This window comes from Malania oleifera, chromosome 3 (assembly GCF_029873635.1).
Source record: "Malania oleifera isolate guangnan ecotype guangnan chromosome 3, ASM2987363v1, whole genome shotgun sequence".
Taxonomy (NCBI): Eukaryota; Viridiplantae; Streptophyta; class Magnoliopsida; order Santalales; family Ximeniaceae; genus Malania; species Malania oleifera.
Window position 1 is genome coordinate 44713545 of NC_080419.1, and position 15058 is coordinate 44728602.

The 15058-nt window shown below is 34.7% G+C and overlaps 1 protein-coding gene across 2 annotated transcripts in view; it reads right to left on the minus strand.

The window, feature by feature from the left end:
• LOC131152396 (uncharacterized) overlaps nucleotides 1-15058 on the minus strand; it is a 67367-nt gene that overhangs the window by 5261 nt on the left and 47048 nt on the right. For both annotated transcript variants that reach the window (XM_058104251.1, XM_058104253.1), the window contains exons 5-6: nucleotides 8786-8986; nucleotides 6931-7028 (exon numbers count right to left, since the gene is read on the minus strand). In XM_058104251.1, coding sequence (XP_057960234.1) covers nucleotides 6931-7028; nucleotides 8786-8986 — 299 coding nt within the window. The remainder of the gene's footprint in view (nucleotides 1-6930; nucleotides 7029-8785; nucleotides 8987-15058) is intronic.

The following is a 15058-nucleotide window of genomic DNA, read 5'->3' on the forward strand; positions in this document are numbered from 1 at the left end:
AAAGCAAGATGGACGAAATGGAGAAGTACCTTGAGTGTGCTTTGTGATCGTAGAATACCCTTAAACTTAAAAGTGAAGTCTTATAGGACAGATATAAGATTAGTTATGTTATATGGATCAGAAAGTTGGGCGACTAAGAAACAGCATATCCAAAAAGTAAAAGTTGTCAGAGATGAGAATGCTAAGATGGATGAGTGGTATATAATGTTAAAAGATAAATTATGAAATGAACATATTCGCGGTAAGTTAGGTGTAGCTCCTATAGAAGATAAGGTAAGATAGGGACAACTCAGATGGTTTGGGCATTTGTAATGTGGGCCACATGGTGTGCCGATAAGGAAAAGTAAGTTACTGTGAGGGGCAGTAGAAGGGGTAGGGGTAGACCTAAAATAACTTGGAATGAGATAATGTGTAAGGAATTCATAGCCCTGAATTTGCGAAAAAATTGTCCATGATTGCATAAATTGGCGGAAAAGGATTCATATAACTGATCCCACCTAGTGGGACTTAAGCATGGTTTTAAGTAACGGTTGCGACCACTACGTAACGGTTTTTTGGGTTACCGATACCATTACACACCGCAAAATTGGCAGGAAGAAAAATCACGGTCTGTAACAGCCGTTACATAACCACTACATGATTGTTACACCCAAAAAAATTATTTTATTTTTTACTTTTTCTTCTCACTTTTGCCCCCTTTCCATAAATCATTCCCAATATACTATGGCAAGAGGAGGAAAAAATTATAATGAGGATGACAATGATACAAAATTTACTATTTTTTAAGATACTCATAAGAGATGCATTAATTAATAATTTGAAAATACTAACTTGTTAAGAAAATATTTTATTTTGATAATATTAGTAATTTGATTTTTATGTTCTATATTTTTTAACTTCAACTTTCTTTCTTTTCTACTTATTTTATATTTGTATTATTCGTATGTCTTATGTGTCTAATAGATTAATGGAGTACATAATGTATTTTGTTTTATTAATTAATTTATCAGACATAAGAATTTATCACACATAAGAAAAATAAGAAGTATAAATACGCACACGCATGTAATTTTTCTATCAATGGTGGTTTAAAACAAATGTAAACTTCTTGCCTTTACTAAATAACTTAGTCAATTGAACTAAAGGATCCAAAATACACTAAAACTCTTTCTAAGAAGGGTTAAAAAATTAAAAGATGCAAGTACACTAATATTGACAAAGTTGTGTGTGCTTGAAAAAAATTCGCAGCCATTACACCCACTTCCTATTATGTAACATCCGCTACTCCCGCTTTCTGTTACACCCGTTACCGTTATGTTACGCTACCCGCTACCGCAATTTAAAACCATGGACTTAAGACGTGGTTTGTTGTTGTATTAGTAAACTATCAAAATCCTTGGGTTGTTCAATCACCTCTTTGAAGATGAGGACGATTGAGGGAGGAAATGATGTTTGGGGAACTTTACTACTTTGATTTGCTATCCTCATCCAGTGCCTGTACTGCAGCAGCCACACCTATTCAGATTCACCATCACCTTTTGGTCATCCTTCCTTGGATAAATTAAGGTTGTTAATTGCTAGTCTTAGTCCTCAAACTAGTTTAGAATGCATCTTGTTAGTTAGGGAAGCATCATTATCACTTTTTCTTCCAAAGTCGATAAACGGGCAATTAGTCCCATTTCTGATAGTTCGTCCAGACGTATGAAGCCCTAATTCAGTATTTTATAAATTGGGTGTTCAGTGTTTTATTACCTTTATTGATGATCATTCAAGAATGAATTAGCTTCATTTAACGAAAGTCAGCTCTGAATTTTTAGATGTCTTCTATACCTTGTGTTTTGTGTTTAGAATTCCATTGACATGTCTGTATGAATTCTAGGAAGAGATAATGATGAAGGCTACTTCAATTTCCCTTTTACCACATATATGACTACCTAAGAGATGTTTGACAAATCCTTTTTGTATTCATACCTCATCACAAAATGGGTTGCTAAAAAGAAAAACAGACATATCATGGGCATCATCTGATCCTATATCAAAATGTCCTGGAGCAATGCAGTTCTTACTACGTGCTCCAATATGAACTGAAATATCATCAGTTCTGGAAGGCAAAATACCATACTCCGTCTTATTTCTTTTTTATTTTAGATAACAAAACAAATCTAGTAACGAGATCAAATAATTACAATGGTAGGAGGATAAGAAATCCTCCATAAAGAAATGCAAGAAAGAATGTGAAAAAAACAACTAAAAACTATATCATAGCTGCCTTCCAAACCCTTTGGATATCAGACAGCGGGAGACCACCAAAAACCCAGAAGAATGTGCCCAAAAAGAAATAAAAGGAGTAACTTTCTCCCAAAGCAAGTCCGAAGAAGTCTTCTGGTATTTAAAAGTTCTAGCATTCCTTTCTGGCCAACACAACCATAGATTTATACACACTGCACAGTTCCAAAAGACCCTGGCTCTTTCATTCTTCCCCAAACCCCCAAAGTTCACCATCAAAAAATTATGAATAGTTTCCAAAGCCGCCCATTCCCCAACAAAAAATGAGAAAACAAGTTGTTCTACATATACCTTGCTACCTGAAATAGATACGGCTAGTAGTCTCATATACCTCGTGGCACAGCATACATTATTCTATTAATCTTGTGGAGAGTTGGAGCCCAAATGAAAGCCTGAATTTTATATGGAACCTATGCTTTCCAAACAGCTTTTTTTAATCAAAAGGGACTAGGACTTGTGGGTTTAGTAAGATTAGAAAAGAAATAGCATCCCAATCCAAAGCCTTGTATCACCAACAAAGTTGGCAAGAAAGAATTAAGCATGCCCAGCAAACAACTTAACTGAATCAACTCCGCTTTCATTGAGACTGTTAAAGAAAGGGAAATCCCAAGAAAAAAGCCCCTCCCCAAAAACCCAAATATCCTCCCAGAAACAAATTTTATCCACAATTCTAACTTTGAAATGTGTGAGAGGAAAGAGAAAGCAAGCTATTAGGAAACAAACTCCAAAGGGCTCACATGAGTAACTTGTGCCACACCCCCTGAAATCCCACTCATTCCTGTGCATTCCATATTTACACTTTATTACTTGATGCCACAAAGAAATAGATTCTAATGGAAACCTCCATAACCATTTCCTAATTACAGAGGTGTCATTAGAAACCACATTACCAAGCCCCAAGGCTCCCTCAGACTTAGGCCACTTAATAACAACCCAACTAACTAGGTGGTCCCTCTCATCCTTCTCAATACATGATAACAAGAAATTTCTCATTATCTTCTCCAACTTCCTAGCCATTCTAGAAGGTATTTTGAAAAGTGGTAAAATAAATAAATAAATAAATAAGGATATTAATAAGAGAGGTCACTAATAAGAATACCACTTAAAAGTGAGACAAGTGTTCTTCCATCCCTCTAATCTTTTCCCCACTCTCTCGATCATCGGATCCCAAAACACATTTTGACAAAGGATTAGCCCCTAAAGGAAGGCCAAGGTATGACAAAGACTAGGATAGAAATTCATAACCCGCTAAAGATGTAAAAAACTCTAACTCCCTACTACACAAATTGATACCTAATAAGCCAATTTCTCAATAGATTAATGCTCAACCCATGATACATTCTCAAAAGTTCTTAGCAAAGTTAGACCCATATGAAATTGCACAATATTATTAATTCTCAGGAAAAATATAGTGCCGTCCCCAAACTAGAGAGAAGAAACCACCTCCTCCTCCCTTCATATCGAAAGATTGCTAATAAACCTCCAATCCTAAGCGTGATAAGTCATCATACTCAAAATATCAACTACCAAGGTAAACAAAAAGGTGTTTAACAAGTCTTAACCCCAGTGATACACTAAATCGATCCCTGGGCTAACCATTAACAATCGCAAACAAATGAGTTGAATTGGGGCACTTTACTATCCACTTTCTCCAAGAAACCCCAATTAACAATGTCATAGGCTTTTTAAAAATCCAATTTAAAGACTATGCCCTTCTTACCTCTCCTCCGCACATCCACCACCACCTTATTGGCTACCAGTTTGTCTTTAATGAGAGAAAATTGGGCTAAAAACGCCATATTTCTCACCACCTTTTTAATCCTTCTCGAAAGAACCTTAGTAACACCTTATAAATGCTAGTAACAAGACTAATAGGTCTAAAATCCTTCACCCTACTGGGCTTTTCTTTCTCAATAGAAAAGCAATGAAAGTAGAGGAAATGCTTTTGCACACCACTCAGCTCCTGCGGAATTCCTCGAAAAAATTCATGAAATCCTCCTTTAGCACTTCCCAACTAACCTAGAAGAAAACCATCCTAAAATGGTCAGGACTTGGTGCCTTACCACCATCCACACCAAACATTGCCCCTCCAACTTCCTCCAAAACAAACAGCCTCTCCAACAAATTAGCTCTCACTTCCCAAATAGGTCTCCAATCAAGCCATTTCCACCATTAACTTATTCCTACACTCATCATTATATAACCTTGAATAAAAGTCAATGGTCTCATCCCCAAGTTGTTTATGATCTCTCACCATCCTCCCCGAATATAACTCCAATTACTTAATGAGACTTTTCCTCCTCCCATTAGCCACCCTATATGAAAAAATCTAGAATTACAATCCCCCTCTTTGACTCAACCAACCCTTAATTTCTTGCATCAACTCTTCTCTTCCCTCATCAAAAAGCACCTCCAATTCATTGTTAAGGCAAACCCTATTATATTCCTCCCCAAATAAGCATCAGTCCTCTATTCTATCCATACTACCAACATACTTCAAATGTTATTTTCTTCTCTTTAATATTTCCAAACACTACTTTATTCTTAAAGCTTTAGCTTATTTTTGACAATTTTCAATTTTTTTCATCAACTTAGAGACCTTCTACCACTAAACATAGAACTCCTTCCACCAATATCCAATAATATAACAAAAGGAAGGGTGTGAAAGCCACATTCTTGAATCTAAATGGATCTAGCATCAATGAATGGGATTAAAATCTAGAAGAATCAGGCAATGATAAAAGTAGGCCTAACCAATACCTCTCGCACAACGTTGAGGAACAATTATTCACACACATTAGTAAAAAGAAATCTATCGATGCAAGCCAAGGCTTCCTTGTTCCCAGATGCCACCCAAGTAAAACAACCATTGTTCAAGAGGGCATCCCTAAGGCCACAATCCCATATGGAAGCCCCTAAATCCCCAAACTTCTCTCTAGAGGTCCTAAAAACATTGGAATCTCCCGCTACCACCCACCAGGGATTACAAAGCCAAAACAAACTAGCCAGCTCTTGAAAAAAAATGGTCCAAAAATAGAGTTAAACCACCACTCCAAAACACCCCAAATATCAAGCAAAACACAAAAAAAAAAGCCAAAAATAAACCCTTTACAAACAGCTATCCTAGTACCCCATGCCGATAACTAATCTCCCAAAGCTCCTAAAGAGGGGAAAGACGCCCACTCCTTGAATATATAATCCCAGATACTCTTTATTCCTAAAGAAATAAGTGTCAATCTCACCAAATTTATCCTAGACCTCTATCATTCCACAATAAAAGCTTCACTTGGTAACACTATTAACCTTCGAAAACCATCTCTCTCATAATTAGCAGAGGATGCTAATCTAACCAATTCTCTAAATTTATTAGCTTTCTCCTTTCTCATAAGCCCTATTTCTTAAGCCTAACCAAATCCTTTGAGAGGTGTCAAGCTAAGAGCCTAATCATCATGAAGCTCCTAGGCCTCTTGACTTTCTCTCCCGTCCCCCTAAAAGGTAAAAGGTATTTTGATTTCCCTCAACCTATAATTCCTTAGGGTTATTCTATAATTCAAAGTTAATATGAGAAAACTACCCAATTTCGCTCTTGGATTGTCATTTCCCAAATCACTTGTCATCACATTGGAACTTGGGCCTCATGTGGGCCCATATCCTCCATTCGATTTTCAAGACCTAGCTTTAAGTGGCTCTCCTTTAGTTGGGCTAAGTGTTATGCTCCATTGTTTAAAGCCCAGCAAATTTTTTTCTTTTATCCCAATTCCCATTATTTCCCTATCTCCTAACTCCTTTGGTTGGGCTAAGTGTTATGCTCCATTGTTTAAAGCCCAGCAAAATTTTTTCTTTTATCCCAATTCCCATTATTTCCCTATCTCCTAAAATCTCCAACTGTACCTGGAATGCTTCTTCCCTTGTAATTGTGGTGAGAAAACATTGAAATCCCTCCCAATCCCCCCGATTAAGGGGGGGTGGCCAAACCTTTCCCCTGAACAAAAAATTTCCTTTCTTGGTTTCCATGCCAAAGTTCCTCCTGCTCGCTACTCTATAGCCTCACCTAAATCGGCGGTGGATTATTTTCTTTGATGGTGAAGCTAGTCTTTGCTCACAAACTATAGAAGCACATTTGGAACCACAATTCATGCAGTGATTATCGGCATAGACCTATGATTATCAACTTCATCTTGTTTTGCTTCTACAGTTCCTTCCACAATCCCAGAAAACCTCTAGCATGTTAGTAAATGAATTAAGGTTATTTATTGTTCACATTATAAATAGAATAGGAGACCTAACTATTCTTTAGATTCTCCAATTACTATAGTTCTTCAACTCATATATCCACCATGAAGTGATTTATTTAAGTTTGTAGTGGTACAGTTCCTTAGTTCTTTCTTTTGGTTTCAGTTGTGTAGTTTGAAGGACCATCATGCTGCGCCCCCATTTTAATAGTAAAACATTCACTTAATAAAAAAAGACCATGTCCATGTTAAGGTCTTTCTTTAACCATAGTGACACAAAGCACAATGTTGGAACTCCCAGCCATTTGGAAGCTACAAGAGGCATCTAATCCCAAATACATATTACATACTTATAAATTAACTAGGAATTATACATCTATACCAATTATTATCAATAAAACTAAAATCTTACTCATTGAAATCACGTTGAACTCCCAAAATGCTAGTAACTCTTCTCAACCCATTAAGGTCATCAACAGCTGACTCTAATGCTTCCAATATATCCATTCTCTGCATTAGAAAGCAACAGGTTTAGTTTTCCATTGGAAATTGAAACACACCGAAGCCAATAACTATCATCTAATCATATAATATATAAAGCAAAAAACCAATTAAAGTAGTTGACAGATGGCCACATGGCTCAAACATTAACTACTACTGCACTAAATATTGGCCAAGTGCATATTAAATGTTATTTAGAGCCTTTTATTAAACATTACATAAACATTATCCTTTTCAATAAATTTTTATTCTTTTTCCTCAATTAATGAATTAGAAATATCATGCTTTCAGTCTGAACTCCAATTTTACCCACTCGATCCATAATATTCTTTGTTGATTTTGTTTCTTCCAATACTAATCTCAATCCAAAAGAGGACTGCCTCCCCCATCAAATTGCAATTAGCTGTAATTGGCATCAGTCATAACACCCAACACACAGGGGCAGTATCATAGATCTTCTACGCTAGTACCTACATAATGGTTTATCCCTAGTTGAAACCCACTGATTGCCTGAAAATTTTGGACCTCTTGAGATTCCTAACCTAGAAGTAGGCAGCTATATCCAATCAAAAACGATCCTAAATTTGTCCCCATTAATCAAGGTCTTAAATTTCAATTTTGACTCACATTTGGAAGCTCCAAAAGTAAGGAAATTTTGAAGGAATTTTGATTTTAATGTCAATTTTGAAAAATAATGGAAATCAGTCGTAAAGTAGGGAATTCTTTCATGTAACTTTAGAATAGATTTAATAATATAAGCTTTAAGACTAAAATATTACAAGTTAAATACATCTATGTTGTGTATGAGGTGGAAAAGTTGTACATATAATTTGTGTATCAAACATATTTGTAATATAATGTACATTAAACATATTCAGTAAATACAAATGAAATTCCTAAATCATTTAAATATCGTTTATTATACAAATAATGATAACGTAGACAAGAAAGGTTAGATAAAAAATGTCGTTTGTAAGTATTTTTTTCATATAATTTCAAAATCCCTTGTAATAATCTTTTTGTTTCAATAAAATTAAATTAAATTAAATTAAGAGAGAAATTTCACTTTGCTCCTAAATCTCTCATTTGAATTCCAAGGAAATTTTGTTCTATAGTTAAACTTCGACAAGTTTCGCTAAAATTTCAAGATTTCGATAAATTTCAAATGATTCATTGAAATTTCGATGGAAATTATGTAAAACGGAATCAACTGCCATTTCGATTTCGAGGGTGATGGAAATCAGGAATTTCAACAGAAATTTTGACAATTTCGTGGAAATTTAAGACCATGCCTCTAGTAAGGTGATCCTAAAGTGCCCTTAGTTTTATATCAATTTAATAATGTGCTATACAGCTTGCAGCAACAAATAAAACATTAAGTGGACCATTGCAAGATTTTTGCATAAAGATTCATACTTTTCAATATCTTTCTATGTGAGTGTGTCTGTGTGCCTAAACAATCTCAAATTACTAATGTAGAATAACTGAAGTTGTTGCCCAAGTCAAACTTCTTAAGACCACAGAAAACACAATTTGTCTTTCCGGAAGAATCACCACCAAATAGTTGTTATGAAACAACAAAAAATTAAAAAAAAAAAAAATGCTATATGAAAAATTCAGTTAACAGAACATCAACCAAATCACCAAATCTCCCTCTCCCCATCCACAATCACCACTCTTTTGCAGCATATTGAAAGCAACATTTACGCGAAAATAAGCAAAGATACGCATAAAACCAAATAAGAGATTGGAAAACAAACATATACCATGTCCAAATCCATGTGTACAGGAAAAGGGAATATCCTTTCTCTAGATAATGTTGTACGAGGCTGGTTTCGAACATGTCTTCTTAGTTGTGCCATTCTGTTAGAGGCAGCAACACGAGCCTGATTTCCTCTCCCAACTGGATTGCTATGATTTGACCGTGATTGGGACTGTCTACGTAAGTTGGAAGCTAATGAGCCTCTCTGCATAAAGCATAAAAGAATTATCATTCAGAAAACATATTATTAAGAACAAAAAAATAATTCAGCAACTTGAGAATAGAAATCAGTCACAGGGAACAAGTAAAAGAAAAGCTCATTACAACTCAAAAAAATGTGTAAATTAAGAGGCAAAGCATTTGATCTAGGCTAAAATACAAAATCAAATTTAAAAAAAAAAAAAAGCATAAATTATATTCTTTAGATAAGAAAAGCAATATATTAAGAGAGAAAAATTTAAGAATTACAAAATAGTGGATATTTAATGGTGGATATCTATAAACACACAGAATATTTAAAACTGCAAATAAAGCTATGCTCTGTATGCGGTGAGCCCAATGATCTATTACCCTCTCAAGCAATGTTTTAAAAGGAGAAGGCATAAGGTGAGGCATTTTAACCATTAAGAGGCGAGGCGTAAGCCTTTTGAGATTTTGGTTTTAAGGTAAAAATATGTTAGATAAATTATATATATTTAAAATAAAGTAAAAATTAAGAAAGAAAACCACAAATATTATGTAAAAAAGAAAAACTAGATATACTTGGCAAAACACATGTTGGCCATTCAAAAATTGCTCACTTGAATGCATGACATAAATCATGACAAGAGATAGTTATACCATTACAAAGTTCAAACTATTTACTTGATAGATACAACTCTAAGTTATTCTAGAAAGGTTGAGGCTCAATAGTTATAGAAATAAACTCATATTATGACATTTCTTTATACAAACATGCAGTTAAAATTTTCTAACAAATTCTAACTTGAGAATCATACACCCAAAATGCGTAAGCCTCAACTAAAAAGGCACAAAGGGCGTGTTTTTTTTTTTTTCGTTGTAAAAATGTGTAAGCTTTAGCATGTAATGCATTAGCCCTTTTTAAATTTGGTATTTTAGATTGAGCCTCAAGGCATTATAGGCATGCCTTACCTTGAGGAGAGCCTCGATTGAGCCTTTTAAAACATTGCTCTCAAGTGTAATCACATAATTCAATGATCCATTGAGAGGTTTAAAAAACCTCCAAATATTCAAGAAAAAAAGAAAAAACAAAAAGTTTTTGAGCATTTTCCTCCAAAATATGCAATTTCGCAGAGATTACACTAAAAATTCAAAATGACTGCAAAAGACCAACCACATGAAAAAGGTTACAATAAATGGATTTGGAAACTTCCAATATGCCTGGCTATAAAGGGGCCATTTTGTATCACTATAGTACTTAAAAGGCGCGAGGCGTAGAGAGGCGAGGAGGCCAGCGTCTCATCCCATGCAAGGCGAGGTGACCTGCTAGAGGCGTAGTTTGGCGTGATGAGGCGCCGTTAGTCACACCTTGAAAATTTTGAGCCTGTTAAATGAAGAAATAGTCAGAGGCCAGAGCCCTAGCCCTCATTCAATTTGAACAAATAGGAGCCCTAGCCCTCTTCGACCCTTTGAAGCCCCACGACCCTTCGCGAGTTCGTCTTGTACATTTAGAACCAATAGGAGCCCTTGCGAGCCTTCAAACCAGCAGCATGAGTTCATCTGCGAGCCTTCGAACCAGGTGACTTCGTCTTCGTCTTCTTCTTCTACCTACTTCCTTCCTGCTATTGCTTCTTATAATATTATATGTAATTAAATATGTAGTTTAATGTAAGTTTATAACTAACTAATACATAATATTCTTTTTACTGAATTTAGCTACTGTTTTTTAATTTATTTGGAAATGCATTATACAAGTCTTAAATCTTAAATGGGTTATTGGCTGTATTAGACTATTAGCTACTAATACAAAATGACTTATTGCCTGAAATATATGATACATTGTTTTTGCAATTAGGATACCAAGTCTAAAATCTTAAATAGACTCTGGAAGTGGAAACTCTGCCTCTGCAAAGAAAGATCCTACATGGAAGTATGCACATTTGGATGATCAGAAAAATAGAAATTATTTAACTTGCAATTTTTGTGGCAAAGTCATAAGGAGAGGAATATTTCAGGAAAAACAACATATTGTTTGAGGATTTCGAAATGTAAAAGAATGCTCTAAGTGCCCTGCTCATGTACGTGAGGAGATTAAGGAGTATTGTTGAAAAAAGATATAGAAAAGGAGGAAAATGAGTTATTGCCTAACTTTGATGATACAGATCATTATGATGAAGATGAAGAAGATAAGTTCAAGAAATTGGCACTCGTCGCAAGAGAGTGCTTACTGATGGAAGTAGAAGTTGAAATCAAAGTTCATACCAATCCAACTTGAAGAAACCAAAACAGAATGAGCCTATAAACTTGTTTCTTACTCCTGATCCAAAAAAGCGGTTCAAGCTAGGAAAGAAGGGAAGATGAAACAAATATCAATAAATGAGGCGTGAAAGAAGGAATTAAGAAAAAAGGCAATGGGAGATTTTGATAGGTGGATGTATGATGCTGGAATACCATTTAACGTTGTATATTTGAGTAGCTTTGCAGTGCACTTGAATCGATTGGACAATGTGATCCTGGAATAAAGTCACTTAGCTATCATGAAGTGAGACTTTCTTTCCTAAAGCAAGAAGCTAGTCGAATGAAAGAGTTGTTGAAGGTCCACAAGGAGTAATGGGCAAAATATGGCTGCTCGATTATGTCTAATGGTTGGAGAGATTTGGTTGCTAATAAGGACATAATTAACTTCTTAGTTAACTCTCCAAGGGGATCAGTGTTCATCAAGTCTATTGATACTTCTAATCTTGTCAAGAATGCAGATAGAATGTACAAATTGCTTGTTGAGATGGTAGAGGAAATTGGAGAATCAATTGTGATTCAAGTAGTAACTGATAATGCTTCAAACTATGTTGCAGTAGGTAAGAACTTATTTCTAGAACTACATTCTATAGTGTATATATTGTTTATTTTAATATTTTAATGGTTTCACTCCTTCATTTTTTAATAGGGAGATTGTTGGAAGCAAAGAGGCTACATTTATATTAGACACTGTGTGCTACCCATTGCCTTGATTTAATTTCAAAGGATATTGGGAAGATGCCTTCAATTCATAAAACTTTGAAAAGGGCAATGTTTTTGAATGATAATATTTATAGCCGTGTTGGTGTGGCGAACCTGATGAGACAGTTCACTGGAAAAAAGGACTTACTAAGGCCTGCAATTACAAGATTTGCAACTGCCTTCATCACTCTTCGTTTAATCTGCCTTCAAAAGAACAACTTGAAGAAGATGTTTACTTCTGAAGATTGGAATACTACTAAATGGACAAAGGAGGCAGTTGGCAAAAGAGTAGCTAGTATTGTTTTGATGCCCACCTTTTGGAGTACCATCGTCTATTCTCTTAAGTTGATAGGCCCACTTGTCTGTGTACTCCGTTTGATTGATGAGTAAAGAAACTTGCAATGGGATACATTTATGAAATAATGGAAAGGACTAAGGAAGCCAAAGCTAAGGCTTTCGGTGAGAGAGAGGATAAATTCAAGGAGGTATTTGAAATTATTGATACGAGGTGGGGATGCCAACTCCATCAACAGTTGCATGCAGCTGCACACTACTTGAACCCACAATTTTTCTATTCAAACCCCAACATTTTGCAAGATGAAGAAATTATGGCAAGTTTGTACAAATGTATTGCAAGGTTACTACCAACCCTTGAAACGCAAGATAAAGTTGTATATGAGTTGGCAAAATACAATAGCGCTAGTGGCGTCTTTGGAATTCCTTTGACAGTGAGACAAAGGACGATGCAAGCAACGGGTAAAGTGGCATTTTTACTACCTCTTTCTTTTTAAAATTATTTTTGCTATTTACCTAGTAGGTATTCATTTAAAATTTATTTTATAACAACACAATGATGGATGTCATTTGGATCATCAACTCTAAACTTGCAAAAGTTTGCTATGAAAATTCTTAGCCTCACGTGTAGTACTGCCGGCTGCGAAAGAAATTGGAGCATATTCCAACATGTAAGTCATTAGGATATCGTGGATTAATTATTAAAGAACATTGATGATAGTAATGAGTCGTTGATTGGTAGGATGGATGGCGATTTCAATGAGGATGATGAACTTGTGTTTAACATGATGTTTTGACTTGGGATTCTGTTGCTAGTGCTGCTGGACTAAATAACCCCCCCCCCCCCAAAAAACATCACACTAGATCAAGAACAAGTGCAAATATGTCATCATCGTCTAGAGGAAGAGCTTCATCTAGCAATGCAGCCAGTGCTAGGGGCCGGACCACAATGTTGGAACTTGTAGATAAGGATGAAATCCAAGTGGATAGTGCAGAGATGACAGAAGAGGAAAAAGATGCTGGAGAAAACAATTCTAATGATGAAGAGGAAGATGATGATACCTTGGTAGACTTAGTTGATGAGTGATGATTGATGATTGAGGAGGATATTTAGATTTTAGACTTTGAAATCTTTTATTGTACTCTTTTTTTTATATATATTGAACTACGTTAAATTGTTGATGCTTTTGGCCTCGACAATTTCATTAAATTTCCAATTTTTCTATTGAATGTTTTGGCATTTTAAATTCTAATATTACTAGATATTCATATGTTCATATATCAATTACCCCAAATAAGCATTTTACATTATTTTAATAGTTGTGCGCCTCACCTTCGTGATGACCTCGACTTCAAATACCCTTTGCGCCTCAGCTCGCCTCGTGCTTCTGACTACTATGGGTATCACTATCAAAAATTAGAGAAACAAAAACCAAAAACCAAAAACCAAAAACAAAAACTAAAAACTAGAAACCAACAACCTGATTTGCTAACATTTATAAAACTAATACAAATTAAAAACTTAGTTAAAAATGCTCATTTTCATCTTTAAATCAAATACTATTATAAAAACATGATTAAAATATCAAAATTACAAATAATACACTTGAAAAAAATTACTATAATAAAAATAAAATTTATTATAATTACTTTACTTAATTGTTCTACTTTCAAATTTTACTTTACAATAAAAATTTTATTGGACGTGACAATTTAAAAATAGCAAATTATTTTGTAATTGGATTTATTATTATTTTTAGAAATTTATGTATATTTTCTTTTAATTATATTTAAATTCATATGATCATTTAATTTTGATTTTAATTTAAAAGTGTATAAAATAAATAATTTAAACTTTAAAAACTATTTCTGGATATTAAAATTTCTGACAACAAAACAACTGAAAACCATAAAATCTGGTTTTCAGTTTAACAAACAACTGAAAATCGGCAACAGAAGCAGAAAATTGACAACATAAACAAACGCATTTTTATAATATGTTTCTTCACTATGGAGAAACAGAGACAAAAATTAGAAAACAGCAATGATACCAAACAAACCCAAAACATATGAAGTGCATGTTTTTCTCAAGTGTCAACATAATTAAAGTAGATAATTTAGAAAATTCTCCAACAAAAACCCATCCACTCTTGCAGCCTTCATCTAAGAGAGGGTATCAAGATATACGCATGCACACACACAATATAGAGACTTCCAACCATCTGCTTCCTAGGAAACCACATCAAACAATATATGAAGAGTTTTCAAGAGCCCCTAATTAAGATCCATTTCCAAAGGACATAATCACAGGAACAGTATTTAGTTGTCAGACCCCTGCAATTGTTTTTCTGAACAAAATGTTATAGACAAGACGCAAGCCTAAATGACATATAACGCACTAGATGTACATAAACTTGGCCCAATTCGCTTGAATTTGACATTATATTAGCTTGAACTTGACACTTGCTTAACCTATAACTGATCTCAATCAACCAGCCATAATTATAGGGAACACCCCAATGGTTAGAGCTTCTGTTGGAGGTCAGGTTCTAACTTTGTGAGGGCATAGGAAGGGGTATGGGATGGCAAATGGGCAACCTCCCATTGCCTCCAATTTATCAAATAAATAAATAAATAACTATTCATTGGGAAGTGTCCTTTAATTTCCAATACATATTTTTCACATACCATAAGTTCCCTTCATATGTATACAGGCACTAAAATTAAGAGGCATGAGGAGAATGGATGGTCATAGAAAACAGAGAAAAAAGGATAATTCAATGAAAACAACATAGTTCCTATGAAC